At 47.4% G+C, this 17682-nt stretch overlaps 1 protein-coding gene across 1 annotated transcript in view; it reads right to left on the bottom strand.

Annotated features, from left to right (window-relative positions):
- LOC140402560 (basic phospholipase A2-like) overlaps positions 1–17280 on the bottom strand; it is a 180433-nt gene extending 163153 nt beyond the window's left edge. The window contains exon 1 of the mRNA XM_072490412.1: positions 17235–17280. Within this exon, the coding sequence (XP_072346513.1) occupies positions 17235–17277 (43 nt within the window). The 5' untranslated portion in view covers positions 17278–17280. The remainder of the gene's footprint in view (positions 1–17234) is intronic.
- Between the last annotated feature and the right edge of the window lie 402 nt (positions 17281–17682).

Genomic DNA, 17682 nt, shown 5'->3' with positions numbered 1-17682 from the left:
ATCACCTGAAGACAGTGAGGATCCAAAGATTTCTGTCAAGGCCTCAGCAATTTCCTCTCTTGTCTCCTTCAGTATTCTGGGGTACATCCCGTCAGGCCCTGGGGACTTGTCTCCCTTAATATTTTTCAAGATGCCCAACACCTCGTCTTTTTGGATCTCAATGTGACCCAGGCTATCTACACACCCTTCTCCAGACTCAACACCCACCAATTCCTTCTCTTTGGTGAATACTGATGCAAAGTATTCATTTAGTACCTCACCCATTTCCTCTGGCTCCACACATAGGTTCCCTCCCCTGTCTTTTAGTGGCCTAACCCTTTCCCTGGCTATCTTCTTGCTTTTTATGTACGTGTGAGGCACGATCAATTTGTCTGGAGACGAAGTTGAATCCAAACTGAGGCTTTATTATTATCTGATGTGCGGCCTCCCACAGCAGCTGGCGAAATGGCTGCGGGCTGGAGGACACGCATATTTATAACCCACCTCCTGGGCGGAGCTAGCATGCAGGGGCCACAGGTGAACCTGTAGTGCAGGTTCTACCGTACAACCTCTAATATCAGAACACTGTGGTTTACCACAACATGTAAAAATCCTTGGGATTTTCCTGAACCCTATTTGCCAATGCCTTTTCGTGACCCCTTTTAGCCCTCCTGACTCCTTGCTTAAGTTCCTTCCTACTTTCCTTATATTCCACACAGGCTTCGTCTGTTCCCAACCTTCTATCCCTGACAAATGCCTCCTTTTTCTTTTTGACGAGGCCTACAATATCTCTTGTTCTCCAAGGTTCCTGAAATTTGCCATATTTATCCTTCTTCTTCACAGGAACATGCCAGTCCTGAATTCCTTTCAACTGACATTTGAAAGCCTCCCACATGTCAGATCTTGATTTACACTCAAACATCTGCCCACAATCTAGGTTATTCAGTTCCCGCCTAATATTGTTATAAATAGCCTTCCCCCAATTTAGCACATTCATCCCAAGACCACTCTTATCCTTGTCCACCAGCCCTTTAAAACTTACTGAATTGTGGTCACTGTTCCCGAAATGCACCCCTACTGAAACTTCTACCACCTGGCCGGGCTCATTCCCCAATACCAGGTCCAGTACAGCCCCTTGTTGGACGATCTATATATTACTTTAAGAAGCCCTCCTGGATGCTCCTTACAAACTCTGTCCCGCCCAAGCCCCTCGCACTAAGTGAGTCCCAGTCAATTTTGAGGAAGTTAAAATCCCCCATCACAGCAACCCTGTTGCTTTTACTCCTTTCAAAAATCTGTCTACCTATCTGCTCCTCTATCTCCCATTGGCCGTTGGGTGGCCTGTAGTAAACCCCCAACATTGTGACTGCACCCTTCTTATTCCTGATCTATGCCCATATAGCCTCGCTGCCCTCTGAGGTGTCCTCCCACAGTACAGCTGTGATATTCTCCCTAACCAGTATGTTATGGGCCAGGGTTTAGAGAAACCCAAAGTGTATCATGGAGTTCACCTGACCCACAACTTTTAATAGATTGTGGTATGTGGAGCACACGGCCCACTCTACAGGTGTGGTAGAGCAGAAATTTCAGCGGGAGCACAGTGCGGGGGCCTGTCGGGAGGTGAGTTTTTGATTTAAAAACACTTACCTTACAGGAGCAGTCCTCAGAATTTTGGCGGGAGCAGAGTGCAGGGGCCTGTCGGGAGGTGAGTTTTTGATTTAAAAACACTTACTTTGCAGGAGCAGTCCTTAGAATTTCGGCGGGAGCAGAGTGCAGGGGCCTGTCGGGAGGTGAGTTTTTGATTTAGAACATAGAACATAGAACATAGAACAATACAGCGCAGTACAGGCCCTTCGGCCCACGATGTTGTACCGAAACAAAAGCCATCTAACCTACACTATGCCATTATCATCCATATGTTTATCCAATAAACTTTTAAATGCGCTCAATGTTGGCGAGTTCACTACTGTAGCAGGTAGGGCATTCCACGGCCTCACTACTCTTTGCGTAAAGAACCTACCTCTGACCTCTGTCATATATCTATTACCCCTCAGTTTAAAGTTATGTCCCATCGTGCCAGCCATATCCAGTGAGAAGGCTCTCACTGTCCACCCTATCCAACCCCCTGATTATTTTGTATGCCTCTATTAAGTCTCCTCTTAACCTTCTTCTCTCCAACGAAAACAACCTCAAGTCCATCAGCCTTTCCTCATAAGATTTTCCCTCCATACCAGGCAACATCCTGGTAAATCTCCTCTGCACCCGCTCCAAAGCCTCCACGTCCTTCCTATAATGCGGTGACCAGAACTGTACGCAATACTCCAAATGCGGCCGTACCAGAGTTCTGTACAGCTGCAACATGACCTCCCGACTCCGGAACTCAATCCCTCTACCAATAAAGGCCAACACTCCATAGGCCTTCTTCACAACCCTATCAACCTGGGTGGCAACTTTCAGGGATCTATGTACATGGACACCTAGATCCCTCTGCTCATCCACACTTCCAAGAACTTTACCATTAGCCAAATATTCCGCATTCCTGTTATTCCTTCCAAAGTGAATCACCTCACACTTCTCTACATTAAACTCCATTTTCCACCTCTCAGCCCAGCTCTGCAGCTTATCTATATTCCTCTGTAACCTGCTACATCCTTCCACACTATCGACAACACCACCGACTTTAGTATCGTCTGCAAATTTACTCACCAACCCTTCTGCGCCTTCCTCTAGGTCATTGATAAAAATGACAAACAGCAACGGCCCCAGAACAGATCCTTGTGGTACTCCACTTTTGACTGTACTCCATTCTGAACATTTCCCATCAACCACCACCCTCTGTCTTCTTTCAGCTAGCCAATTTCTGATCCACATCTCTAAATCACCCTCAATCCCCAGCCTCCGTATTTTTTGCAATAGCCTACCGTGGGGAACCTTACCAAACGCTTTGCTGAAATCCATATACACCACATCAACTGCTCTACCCTCGTCTACCTGTTCAGTCACCTTCTCAATGAACTCAATAAGGTTTGTGAGGCATGACCTACCCTTCACAAAGCCATGCTGACTATCCCTGATCATATTATTCCTATCTAGATGATTATAAATCTTGTCTCTTATAATCCCCTCCAAGGCTTTACCCACTACAGACGTGAGGCTCACCGGTCTATAGTTGCCGGGGTTGTCTCTGCTCACCTTTTTGAACAAAGGGACCACATTTGCTGTCCTCCAGTCCACTGGCACTATTCCTGTAGCCAATGATGACATAAAAATCAAAGCCAAAGGTCCAGCAAACTCTTCCCTGGCCTCCCAGAGAATCCTAGGATAAATCCCATCAGGTCCCGGGGACTTATCTATTTTCAGCCTGTCCAGAATTGCCAACACCTCTTCCCTACGTACCTCAATGCCATTTATTCTATTAGCCTGGGGTTCAGCATTCTCCTCCACAACATTATCTTTTTCCTGAGTGAATACTGACGAAAAATATTCATTTAGTATCTCGCCTATCTCTTCAGACTCCACACACAATTTCCCATCCCTGTCCTTGACTGGTCCTACTCTTTCCCTAGTCATTCGCTTATTCCTGACATACCTATAGAAAGCTTTTGGGTTTTCCTTGATCCTTCCTGCCAAATACTTCTCATGTCCCCTCCTTGCTCGTCTTAGCTCTCTCTTTAGATCCTTCCTCGCTACCTTGTAACTATCCATCGCCCCAACCGAAACTTCACACCTCATCTTCACATAGGCCTCCTTCTTCCTCTTAACAAGAGATTCCACTTCCTTGGTAAACCACGGTTCCCTCGCTCGACGCCTTCCTCCCTGTCTGACCGGTACATACTTATCAAGAACACACAGTCGCTGATCCTTGAACAAGCCCCACTTATCCAGTGTGCCCAACACTTGCAGCCTACTTCTCCACCTTATCCCCCCCAAGTCACGTCTAATGGCATCATAATTGCCCTTCCCCCAGCTATAACTCTTGCCCTGCGGTGTATACTTATCCCTTTCCATCATTGACGTAAACGTCACCGAATTGTGGTCACTGTCCCCAAAGTGCTCTCCTACCTCCAAATCCAACACCTGGCCTGGTTCATTACCCAAAACCAAATCCAACGTGGCCTTGCCTCTTGTTGGCCTGTCAACATATTGTTTCAGGAAACCCTCCTGCACACACTGTACAAAAAACGACCCATCTATTGGACTCGAACTATATCTTTTCCAGTCAATATTTGGAAAGTTAAAGTCTCCCATAATAACTACCCTGTTACTTTCGCTCTTATCCAGAATCATCTTCGCCATCCTTTCCTCTACATCCCTAGAACTATTAGGAGGCCTATAAAAAACTCCCAACAGGGTGACCTCTCCTTTCCTGTTTCTAACCTCAGCCCATACTAAGGACCCGGAAAACACGATCCGAGACATCACGTACCCTTGCACCTGGGAGGCAACATACCAAACGTGAGTCTCTCACGCTCCCACAAAATCTCCTATCTGTGCCCCTGACTATAGAGTCCCCAATTACTAATGCTCTGCTCCTCTCCCCCCTTCCCTTCTGAGCAACAGGGACAGACTCCATGCCAGAGGCCCGTACCCCATGGCTTACCCCTGGTAAGTCCCCCCCCCACAAGTATCCAAAGCGGTATACTTGTTTCTCAGGGGAACGACCGCAGGGGATCCCTGCACTGACTGCTTTTTCCCAGTCCCTCTTACAGTTACCCACCTATCTCCAACCTTTGGTGTAACTAATTCCCTGAAGCTGCTATCTATGACCCCTTCTGCCTCCCGAATGATCCGAAGTTCTTCCAACTCCAGCTCCAGTTCCCTAACTCGGTCTTGGAGGAGCTGGAGATGGCAGCACTTCCTGCAGGTAAAATCAGCAGGGACACTAACTGCATCCCTCACCTCAAACATCCTGCAGGAGGAACATTGCACTCCCTTCCCTGCCATTCCTCCAACTTTCTACCAAGATCTGGCTAACAACTAAATTAAATTTTTTATAAAAAATAATAATAATATAATAAAATATGGTACTTACCTCAGACCAATGGGTTTTATTATTAGGTTAGAGGAGGAGGGCGGGTGGGAGACACTACACGTGTAGTGTCTTGGGTTTCCTCTCCACCAGAATTTATTGGTGAGGGTCTTCCCAGACGTCCGCGGGTCGACTTCCTGTTCCCGCCTAAAACACTAATTTTAAAAAAAAATTCTCAGCTCCTGCTGAAACTGACTAACCAGCCAGCTCCACTCCCGCCGAAATCGACTGGCCTGCCCCTGCAAAGACAAGTGCTTTTAAAGGACAGACTTACCTCCCAGCAACCACTTCCGCATTGCTCCCGCTGAAACTGACTCACCAGCTGTTCTCACGCCGAAATCGACTGGCCTGACCCTGCAAAGACAAGTGCTTTTAAAGGACAGACTTACCTCCCAGCAACCACTTCCGCACTGCTCCCGCTGAAACTGACTCACCAGCTGTTCTCACAACACTTACCTTACAGGAGCAGTCCTCAGAATTTTGATGGGAGCAGAGTGCAGGGGCCTGTCGGGAGGTGAGTTTTTGTTTAAAAACACTTACATTACAGGAGCAGTCCTTAGAATTTCGGCGTGAGCAGAGTGCAGGGGCCTGTCGGGAGGTGAGTTTTTGATTTAAAAAACACTTACCTGGTCCCGATTCTGTTCTTCTTTTATTTTTTTTATATTAGGCGGGAACCGGATGTTCGACCAGCGGACTTCTGGGAAGGTTCCACCGCCACCGCCCCCCCCCCCGCCCCCACAACCAGTCAATTCTGGTGGAGAGGAAACCCGAGACACTACACGTGTAGTGTCTCCCACCCGCCCTCCTCCTCTAACCTAATAAGACCCATTGGTGTGAGGTAAGTGCCATATTATATATATTTTTTAAAAAAAAAATATTTATTAACCAGAACTTGGTTGGAAGTTAGAGGAATGGCAGGGAAGGGAGTGCAATGTTCCTCCTGCAGGATGTTTGAGGTGAGGGATGCTGTTAGTGTCCCTGTTGATTTTACCTGCAGGAAGTGCTGCCATCTCCAGCTCCTCCAAGACCGAGTTAGGGAACTGGAGCTGGAGTTGGATGAACTTCGGATCATTCGGGAGGCAGAGGGGGTCATAGATAGCAGCTTCAGGGAATTAGTTACACCAAAGATTGGAGATAGGTGGGTAACTGTAAGAGGGACTGGGAAGAAGCAGTCAGTGCAGGGATCCCCTGCGGTCGTTCCCCTGAGTAACAAGTATACCGCTTTAGATACTTGTGGGGGGGGGACTTACCAGGGGTAAGCCATGGTCCACATTGGCACTAACGACATAGGTAGGAAAGGGGACAAGGATATCAGGCAGGCTTTCAGGGAGCTAGGATGGAAGCTCAGAACGAGAACAAACAGAGTTGTTATCTCTGGGTTGTTGCCCGTGCCACGTGATAATGAGATGAGGAATAGGGAGAGAGAGCAATTAAACACGTGGCTACAGGGATGGTGAAGGCGGGAGGGATTCAGATTTCTGGATAACTGGGGCTCTTTCTGGGGAAGGTGGGACCTCTACAAACAGGATGGTCTACATCTGAACCTGAGGGGCACAAATATCCTGGGGGGGAGATTTGTTAGTGCTCTTTGGGGGGGGGGGGGGGGTTTAAACAAATGCAGCAGGGGCATGGGAACCTGGATTGTCGTTTCAGGGTACGGGAGATTGAGAGTATAGAGAATCTATGATTCTATTTACATGGGTAAGATGGGTATAGAGGGTTATGGGCCAAGTGCGGGCAACTGGGACTAGCTTAATGGTAAAAACTGGGCGGCATGGACTGGTTGGGCCGAAGGGCCTGTTTCCATGCTGTAAACTTCTATGATTCTAGGTCAGGAGCACAGATTTGACTTCGCAGGAGGGGGCCAGTGTTCAGGTAAGTGGTTTGAAGTGTGTCTACTTCAATGCCAGGAGTATACGAAATAAGGTAGGGGAACTGGCAGCATGGGTTGGTACCTGGGACTTCGATGTTGTGGCCATTTCGGAGACATGGGTAGAGCAGGGACAGGAATGGTTGTTGCAGGTTCCGGGGTTTAGGTGTTTTAGTAAGCTCAGAGAAGGAGGCAAAAGAGGGGGAGGTGTGGCGCTGCTAGTCAAGAACAGTATTACGGTGGCGGAGAGGATGCTAGAGGGGGACTCTTCTTCCGAGGCAGTATGGGCTGAGGTTAGAAACAGGAATAGAGAGGTCACCCTGCTGGGAGTTTTCTATCGGCCTCCTAATAGTTCTAGGGATGTAGAGGAAAGGATGGCGAAGATGATTCTGGATAAGAGCGAAAGTAACAGGGTAGTTATTATGGGAGACTTTAACTTTCCAAATATTGACTGGAAAAGATATAGTTCGAGTACATTAGATGGGTCGTTTTTTGTACAATGTGTGCAGGAGGGTTTCCTGACACAAAATGTTGACAGGCCAACAAGAGGAGAGGCCACATTGGATTTGGTTTTGGGTAATGAACCAGGCCAGGTGTTCGATTTGGAGGTAGGTGAGCACTTTGGGGACAGTGACCACAATTCGGTGACGTTTACGTTAGTGATGGAAAGGGATAAGTATACCCCGCAGGGCAAGAGTTATAGCTGGGGGAAGGGCAATTATGATGCCATTAGACATGACTTGGGTGGGGTAGGTTGGAGAAGTAGGCTGCAAGTGTTGGGCACACTGGATAAGTGGAGCTTGTTCAAGGAACAGCTACTGCGTGTTCTTGATAAGTACGTACCGGTCAGGCAGGAAGGAAGGCGTCGAGTGAGGGAACCGTGGTTTACCAAAGAAGTGGAATCTCTTGTTAAGAGGAAGAAGGAGGCCTATGTGAAGATGAGGTGTGAAGTTTCAGTTGGGGCGCTTGATAGTTACAAGGTAGCGAGGAAGGATCTAAAGAGAGAGCTAAGACGAGCAAGGAGGGGACATGAGTAATATTTGGCAGGTAGGATCAAGGAAAACCCAAAAGTTTTCTATAGGTATGTCAGGAATAAACGAATGACTAGGGTAAGAGTAGGGCCAGTCAAGGACAGGGAGGGGAAGTTGTGTGTGGAGTCTGAAGAGATAGGCGAGATACTAAATGAATATTTTTCGTCAGTATTCACTCAGATAATGTTGTGGAGGAGAATGCTGAGGCTCAGGCTATTAGAATAGATGGCATTGAGGTACGTAGGGAAGAGGTGTTGGCAATTCTGGACAGGCTGAAAATAGATAAGTCCCCGGGACCTGATGGGATTTATCCTAGGATTCTCTGGGAAGCCAGGGGAGAGATTGCTGAGCCTTTGGCTTTGAGTTTTATGTCATCATTGGCTACAGGAATAGTGCCAGAGGACTGGAGGATAGCAAATGTGGTCCCTTTGTTCAAGAAGGGGAGCAGAGACAACCCCGGCAACTATAGTCCGGTGAGCCTCACGTCTGTTGTGGGTAAAGTCTTGGAGGGGATTATAGGAGACAAGATTTATCATCATCTAGATAGGAATAATATGATTAGGGATAGTCAGCATAGCTTAGTGAAGGGTAGGTCATGCCTCACAAACCTTATCGAGTTCTTTGAGAAGGTGACTGAACAGGTAGCCGAGGGTAGAGCAGTTGATGTGGTGTATATGGATTTCAGTAAAGTGTTTGATAAGGTTCCCCACGGTAGGCTATTGCATAAAATACGGAGGCTGGGGATTGAGGGTGATTTAGAGATGTGGATCAGAAATTGGCTAGCTGAAAGAAGACAGAGGGTGGTGGTTGATGGGAAATGTTCCGAATGGAGTTCAGTTACAAGTGGTGTAGCACAAGGATCTGTTCTGGGGCCGTTGCTGTTTGTCATTTTTATAAATGACATAGAGGAGGGTGCAGAAGGGTCGGTGAGTAAATTTGCAGACGACACTAAAGTCGGTGGTGTTGACGACAGTGCGGAAGGATGTTGCAGGTTTCAGAGGGACATAGATAAGCTGCAGAGCTGGGCTGAGAGGTGGCAAATGGAGTTTAATGTAGAGAAGTGTGAGGTGATTCACTTTGGAAGGAATAACAGGAATGCGGAATATTTGGCTAATGGTAAAATTCTTGGAAGAGTGGATGAGCAGAGGGATCTCGATGTCTATGTACATAGATCCCTGAAAGTTGCCACCCAGGTTGATAGGGTTGTGAAGAAGGCCTATGGTGTGGTGGCCTTTATTGGTAGAGGGATTGAGTTCCGGAGTCATGAGGTCATGTTGCAGCTGTACGAAACTCTAGTACGGCCGCATTTGGAGTATTGCGTGCAGTTCTGGTCACCTCATTATAGGAAGGACGTGGAGGCTTTGGAACAGGTGCAGAGGAGATTTACCAGGATGTTGCCTGGTATGGAGGGAAAGTCTTATGAGGAAAGGCTGATGGACTTGAGGTTGTTTTCGTTGGAGAGAAGAAGGTTAAGAGGAGACTTAATAGAGGCATACAAAATGATCAGAGGGTTAGATCGGGTGGACAGTGAGAGCCTTCTCCCGCGGATGGAAATGGTTAGCACGAGGGGACATAGCCTTAAACTGAGGGGTAATAGATATAGGACAGAGGTCAGAGGTAGGTTCTTCACGCAAAGTGTGGTGAACTTGTGGAATGCCCTACCTGCAATCGTAGTGAACTCGCCAACATTGAGGGCATTTAAAAGTTTATTGGATAAGCATATGGATGATAATGGCATAGTGTAGGTTAGATGGCTTTTGTTTTTTGACTTCCCATGTCGGTGCAACATCGTGGACCGAAGGGCCTGGACTGCACTGTATCGTTCTATGTTCTATGTTCTAAAGGGAAAAGTATTTCTTAAAGCAAAACAATGTTTATTCTATGAACTCAAGTTAAACCTTTTAAAACATACAGTGAACATGTTAGCAACACAGAACATAGAACATTGCAGCGCAGTACAGGCCCTTCGACCCTCAATGTTGCGCCGACCTGGGAAACCACTCTAAAGCCCATCTACATTATTCCCTTATCGTCCATATGTCTATCCAATGACCATTTGAATGCCCTTAGTGTTGGCAAGTCCACTACTGTTACAGGCTGGGCATTCCACGCCCTTACTACTCTCTGAGTAAAGAACCTACCTCTTACATCTGTCTTATATCTATCTCCCTCTCAACTTAAAGCTATGTCCCCTCGTGCTAGACATCACCATCGAGAGGAAAAAGGCTCTCACTGTCCACCCTATCCAATCCTCTGATCATCTTGTGTGCCTCAATTAAGTCACCTCTTAACATTCTTCTCTCTAACGAAAACAGCCTCAAGTCCCTCAGCCTTCCCTCATAAGATCTTCCCCCCATACCAGGCAACATCCTGGTAAATCTCCTCTGCACCCTTTCCAATGCTTCCACATCCTTCCTATAATTCGGCGACCAGAATTGCACGCAATACTCCAAATGCGGCCGCACAAGAGTGTTGTATAGCTGCAACATGACCTCATGGCTCTGAAACTCAATCCCTCTACCAATAAAAGCTAACACACCGTTCGCCTTCAAAACAACCCTCTCAACCTGGGTGGCAACTTTCAGGGATCTATGTACATGGACACCGAGATCTCTCTGCTCATACACACTGCCAAGAATCTTACCATTAGCCCAGTACTCTGTCTTCCTGTTATTCCTTCCAAAATGAATTACCTCACACTTTTCTGCATTAAACTCCATTTACCACCTCTCAGCCCAGCGCTGCAGCTTAAGTCCCTCTGTAACTTGTAACATCCTTCCGCACTGTCCACAACTCCACCGTCTTTTGTGTCATCTGCAAATTTACTCACCCATCCTTCTACGCCCTCCTGCAGGTCATTTATAAAAATGACAAACAGCAGTGGCCCCAAAACAGATCCTTGTGGTACACCAATAGTAACTGGACTCCAGTCTGAACATTTCCCATCAACCACCACACTTTGTCTTCTTCCAGCTAGCCAATTTCTGATCCAAACTGCTAAATCACCCTGAATCCCATGCCTCAGTATTTTCTGCAGTAGCCTACCGTGGGGAACCTTATCAAATGCTTTACTGAAGTCCATTTACACCATATCAACTGCTTTACCCTCATCCACCTGTTTGGTCACCTTCTCAAAGAACTCAATAAGGTTTGTGAGGCACGACCTACCCTTCACAAAACCTTGTTGACTAACTCTAATCAAATTATTCCTTTCCAGATGATTATACATCCTATCTCTGATAAACCTTTCCAAGATTTTGCCCACGACAGAAGTAAGGCTCACTGGTCTATAGTTACCGGGTTGTCTCTACTCCCCTTCTTGAACACGGGGACTACATTTGCTATCCTCCAGTCTTCTGGCATTATTCCTGGAGACAAAGATGATTTTAAGATCAAAGACAAAGGCTCAGCAATCTCCTCCCTAGCTTCCTAGAGAATCCTAGGATAAATCCCATCTGGCTCAGGGGATTTATCTATTTTCACACTTTCCAGAATTGCTAACACCTCCTCCTTATGAACGTAACAGCCTCCCCGAACAGGCGCTGGAATGTGGCGACTAGGGTCTTTTCACAGTAACTTCATTTGAAGCCTACTTGTGACAATAAGCTATTTTCATTTTTCATTCTAGTCTAGTAGTCTGAATCTCAGTATTCTCCTCGACAACATTGTCTTTTTCCTGTGTGACTACTGATGAAAAATATTCATTTAGCACCTCTCCTATCTCCTCGGACTCCAAGTACAACTTCCCACGACTGTCCTTGACTGGCCCTACTCTTACCCTAGTCATTCGTTTATTCCTGACATATCAATAGAAATCTTTAGGGTTATCCTTGATCCTACCTGCCAAAGACTTCTCATGTCCCCTCCTGGCTCTTCTTAGCTCTCTCTTTAGGTCCTTCCTAGCTAACTTGTAACTCTTGAGCGCCTTAACTGAACCTTCATGTCTCATCTTTACATAAGCCTCCTTCGTCCTCTTGACAAGTGTTTTGACTGCTTTAGTAAACCACGGTTCCCTTGCTCGACCACTTCCTCCCTGCCTGACATGTTACTTGTCAAGGACACGCAGTAGCTGTTCCTTGAACAAGCTCCACTTTTCCATTGTGCCCATCCCCTGCAGTTTTCCTCTCCATCCGATGCATCCTAAGTCTTGCCTCATCGCATCATAATTGCCTTTCCCCCAGATATAACTCTTGCCCTGCGGTATATACCTACCCCTTTCCATCACTAAAGTAAACATAATCAAATTGTGGTCACTATCACCAAAGAGCTCATCTCCCTCCAAATCTAACACCTGTCTTGGTTCATTACCCAGTACCAAATCCAATATGGCCTCGCCTCTCATTGGCCTATCTACATACTGTGTCAGGAAACCCTCCTGCACACATTGGACAAAAACGGACCCATCTAAAGTATTCGAACTCTCGCGTTTCCAGTCAATAGTTGGGAAGTTAAAGTCCCCCATAACAACTACCATGTTGCTTTCGCTCCTATCCAGTATCATCTTTGCAATCCTTTCCTCTACATCTCTGGAACTTTTCGGAGGTCTATAGAAAACCCCTAACAGGGTGACCTCTCCTTTCCTGTTTCTAACCTCAGCCCATACTACCTCAGTAGACGAGTCCTCATCAAACGTCCTTTCTGCCACAGTAATACTGTCCTTGACTAACAATGCCATCCCTCCCCGTCTTTTACCACCTTCCCTGAGCTTACTGAAATATCTAAACCCCGGCACCTGCAACAGCCATTCCTGTCCCTGCTCTATACATGTCTCCGAAATGGCCACGACATCGAAGTCCCAGGTACCAACCCATGTCGCAAGTTCACTCACCTTATTCCGGATGCTCCTGGCATTGAAGACACACTTTAAACCACCTTCCTGCCTGCCGGTACACTCCTGCAACTTTGTAACCTTACTCATGACCTCACTACTCTCAACCTCCTGTATACTGGAGCACCAATTCAGGTTCCCAAGCCCCTGCTGAACTAGTTTGAACCCTCCCGAAGAGCATTAGCAAATTTCCCCCCCAGTATATTGGTACCCCTCTAGTCCAGGTGTAGACCATCCCGTTTGTAGAGGTCCCACTGACCCCAGAATGAGCCCCAATTATCCAGAAATCTGAAACCCTCCCTCCTGCACCATCCCTGTAGCCACATGTTCAACTCCTCTCTCTCCCTATTCCTCATCTCGCTATCGCGTGGCACGGGTAACAACCTAGAGATAATAACTCTGTTGTTCATCGTCTAAGTTCCCTAACCAAGTTCACCCTAGCTCCCTGAATTCCTGCCTTACATCTCTATCCCTTTTCCTACCTATGTCGTTGGTACCTATGTGGACCACGACTTGGGGCTGCTCCCCCTCCCCCTTAAGGATCCCGAAAACATGATCTGAGACATCACGCACCCTGGCACCTGGGAGGCAACACACCAACCGCGAGTCTCTCTCGTTCCCACAAAATCTCCTATCTATCCCCCTAACTATGGAGTCTCCAATGACTAATTCTCTACTCCTCTCCCCCCTTCCCTTCTGAGCAACAGGGACAGACTCTGTGCCAGAGACCTGTACCCCATGGCTTAACCCTGGTAAATCCCCCCCCCCCCAACAGTATCCAAAGCGGTATACTTGTTACTAAGGGGAACGGCCACAGGGGATCCCTGTACTGACTGCTTCCTCCCAGCCCCTCTCACCGTCACCCATCCATCTTTATTGTTCGGAGTAACTACATCCCTGAAGCTGCTATCTATGACCACCTCTGCCTCCCGAATGATCCGAAGTTCATCCAACTCCAGCTCCAGTTCCCTAACGCGGTTTCTGAGGAGCTGGAGATGGGTGCACTTCCCACAGATGAAAACAGCAGGGACACTGACGGCGTCCCTCACCTCAAACATTCTGCAGGAGGAACATTGCACTGCCTTCCCTGCCATCCCCTCTGGATAAAAAAAAAGAAAAAGAAAGAGCTTACCTGTTATTCACTCCCCTTCTCAGCAAGCACTCACTCAGCAACCTCTATGCCCCGCACGGTAACACTTGAGGGAAAATAAAAGAAAAAATACTTACCAGTCACCAGCCAATCCCTTACCTGCAGGCTGTAACGTCACGGTTCAACTTATTTTTACTTCTAATGAAATGAAATGAAAATCGCTTATTGTCACAAGTAGGCTTCAAATGAAGTTACTGTGAAAAGCCCCTAGTCACCACATTCCGGTGCCTGTTCAGGGAGGCTGTTATGGAAATCGAACCATGCAGCTGGCCTGCCTTGGTCTGCTTTCAAAGCCAGCAATTTAGCCCTGTGCTCTACCTGCCCTCGAGATTACCTCTTGATCATTACGGCGGTTGTTTTATTTTTGGTTAGAGGAGGGGGAAGGGAGGGAAACACTGAAGAAGATTCGGGTTTAAGTGTCACTTGACAACAGCTCCTCCACAAACCACCTTCAAGTTTGGATATATGCAAATTTCCCCTGCAACAGCCAATCTGCAGCTCCGCTCCACTGCCCTCTGCTGGATGCTTGTCTTCACTTGAACAGCTAGGGTCTGTTGCTCAGGCACACCTTCAAGTTAGGGTGAGCACACGGACATATGGAAATTTCCCCCGCAACAGCCAATCAGCAGCTCCACTCTACTGCCCTCTGCTGGATATTGATTCAACCATTAATTCAAATACAACTGCCAAAGCCTACAACACTAAGTAAACCTTTAAGCTTTCCTTTTTAACATCCATACGACTTCAAAACAAAACCTTTATCAGAAGCACATCAGGTTAAAGTCACTACTGAAAACATTTATAATTCTGAATTCACCAAATGATCAAGAGATAGACTTTTGATGGCAGAGAGAACAGCAGTGCACCTGCCCTGTCTGGCTTCAGCTCCAACACTGAAAACGAAACTAAAACACTCCCTGCAGTCTGCTCAAAAACAAAAGTAAAAAGCTGACAGACAGCCCAGCTCCACCCACACTCTGACATCACTGCAGTAGTAAACACCCATTTCTTAAATGTACTCTCACTACAGATATTTTTATACACACACATTTATAAACACCCATTTCTTAAAGGTACTCTCACATGACAAGTAGCGGAACCCCTCCACCCCTTTTACATCCCCCTCTAGCCCACCTGAAACATCTAAATCCTGGAACCTTTAGCTGCCAATCCTGTCCTCCCTCAACCAGGTCTCTGCAATGGCAACAACATCATAGTTTCAAGTACTAATCCAAGCTCTAAATTCATCTGCCTTACCTGTTATACTTATTGCATTAAAACATATGTCCTTCAGGCCACCAGTCCCACTGTTTTCAGCAACATCTCCTTGTCTGCTCTTCCTCAGAGCCAAACTGGCCCTATTCCCTAGTTCTCCTTCAATGTTTGAACCTTCTGATCTATTGCTCCGATACCCACCTGCCTGCCATACTAGTTTAAACCCTCTGGTGTGACACTAGCAAACCTTGCGGCCAGGATATGTATGCCTCTCCAGTTTAGATGCAACCCGTCCTTCTTATACAGGTCACACCTGCCCCAGAAGAGCTCCCAGTGGTCCAGATAACGGAAACCCTCCCTCCTACACCAGCTGTTTAGCCACTTGTTTAGCTGCTCTATCTTCCTATTTCTAGCCTCACTGGCACGTGGTACAGGGAGTAATCCCGAGATTGCAACCCTAGAGGTCCTGTCTTTTAACTTTCTGCCCAGCTCCCTGAACCCCTGCTGCAGGACCTCATGCCCCTTCCTGCCTATGTCGTTAGTACCAATATGTACCACAACCTCTATCTCTTTGCCCTCCCCTTTCAGGATGCCCGCTACCCATTCTGAGACATCCTGAACCCTGGCACCAGGGGGGCAACATTCCATCCTGGAGTCTCTTTCACGTCCATAGAAGCATCTATCTGTGCCCCTGACTATCGAGTCCCCTATGACTATTGCTCTTCTGCGCTTTGACCCTCCCTGTTGAACATCAGAGCCAGCCGTGATGCCACTGCTCTGGCTGCTGCTGTTTTCCCCTGATAGGCTATTCCCCCCAACAGTATCCAAAGCAGTATACCTGTTCGAGAGGGGGATAACCACAGAGGATTCCTGCACTAACTGCCTGCCCCTTCTGGTGGTCACCCATCTCGCTGCCTGTCCGGATCTGTTCCACACCAGGCTCCTCCCATCCCTCTTCCTCTCACACTTGCAGCGTAACTTTCCATTCCTTTTGCCCTCATGTACTTACTGAGCTTCCCCTCAAAGCCGTCAATAATATTCACATCAAACATTCCCTGTGGTAGTGAGTTTCACTATCTGACCATTAAACATTCCCACGACAGGTACAGCACGGGGTCAGATACAGAGTAAAGCTCCCTCTACACTGTCCCCACCAAACACTCCCAGGATAAGGACAGCACGGCGTTAGATACAGAGTAAATATCCCTCTACGCTGTCCCCATCAACACCCCCAGGACAGGGACAGCACGGGTTGAGATACAGAGTAAAGCTCCCTAAAACTGTCCCCATCAAACACTCCCAGGACAGGGACAGCATGGGGTTAGATACAGAGTAAAGCTCCCTCTATACTGTCCCCATCAAACACTCCCAGGACAGGTAAAGCACGGGGTTAGATACAAAGTAAAGCTCCCTCTACACTGTCCCCATCAAACACTCCCAGGACAGGTACAGCACGGGGTTAGATACAAAGTAAAGCTCCCTCTACACTGTCCCCATCAAACACTCCCAGGACAGGGACAGCACAGGGTCAGATACAGAGTAATGCTCCCTCTCTACTGTCCCCATCAAACACTCCCAGGACAGGTACAGCACGGGGTTAGATACAGAGTAAAGCTCCCTCTACACTGTCCCCATCAAACACTCCCAGTTCAGGTACAGCACGGGGTCAGATACAGAGTAAATCTCCCTCTACACTATCCCCATCCAACACTCCCAGGACAGGTACAGCACGGGGTTAGATACAGAGTAAAGCTCCCTCTAAACTGTCCCCATCAAACACTCCCAGGACAGGCACAGCACGGGGTTAGGTACAGAGTAAAGCTTCCTCTACACTGTCCCCATGAAACACTCCCAGGACAGGTACAGCACGGGGTTAGATACAGAGTGAAGCTCCCTCTACACTGTCCCCATCAAACACTCCCAGGGCAGGTACAGCACGGGGTTAGATACAGAGTGAAGCTCCCTCTACACTGTCCCCATCAAACACTCCCAGGACAGGTATTCACATTTCTTTTAACTTCTTTCTCATTTACAATTCTCTGTTCTGAATTACCCCAGTTTTGAGTGCTGCCTCACTTGCTGTTCCCCCCACTCCTACAGCACATCCCTGAGGTCTCCAGTTGATCACTTACCTCCGAGCACGATGAGGATGGCAGTGAGTTTCGGGGACTCCATGACTTCTCGTTTCCTCCGAGTGATCGATGTTTGTCTCTCCGTGGCTCTGCCTCTTTTATTCAGCTCTCGGGGTGGTTACAACCCAGATTAGCTCAGCAAATGCAAATAGGGTGAAGAATCCTCGGCTGCTGATTCAGATATTTTGCTGTTGTCCAACGTGTGAGAGGTTTGAGGAACCTGTTATTCTGGTGCGGGGCTTGTAGGCTTGGATTCTCTGAGCAAAATACTGAGAAGTGAGGACATCGAGAAAGTGTCACTTTATAGGTTGCACTCAGCTATCAGCACTCAGACCGAGTCACTCAGCTGTAAGTCCAGCACAATTCCCACTCCAATTTATTTAGTCACAATGATCAGATTAATGATGTCCCTCATCTATCGGAGTGTGAATTTACTGACCGAGTTGTG

This window comes from Scyliorhinus torazame, chromosome 25 (genome assembly GCF_047496885.1).
Source record: "Scyliorhinus torazame isolate Kashiwa2021f chromosome 25, sScyTor2.1, whole genome shotgun sequence".
Lineage (NCBI taxonomy): Eukaryota > Metazoa > Chordata > Chondrichthyes > Carcharhiniformes > Scyliorhinidae > Scyliorhinus > Scyliorhinus torazame.
Note: the sequence above shows the minus strand (reverse complement) of the source record. Positions and strands in the feature narration are given on the sequence as shown.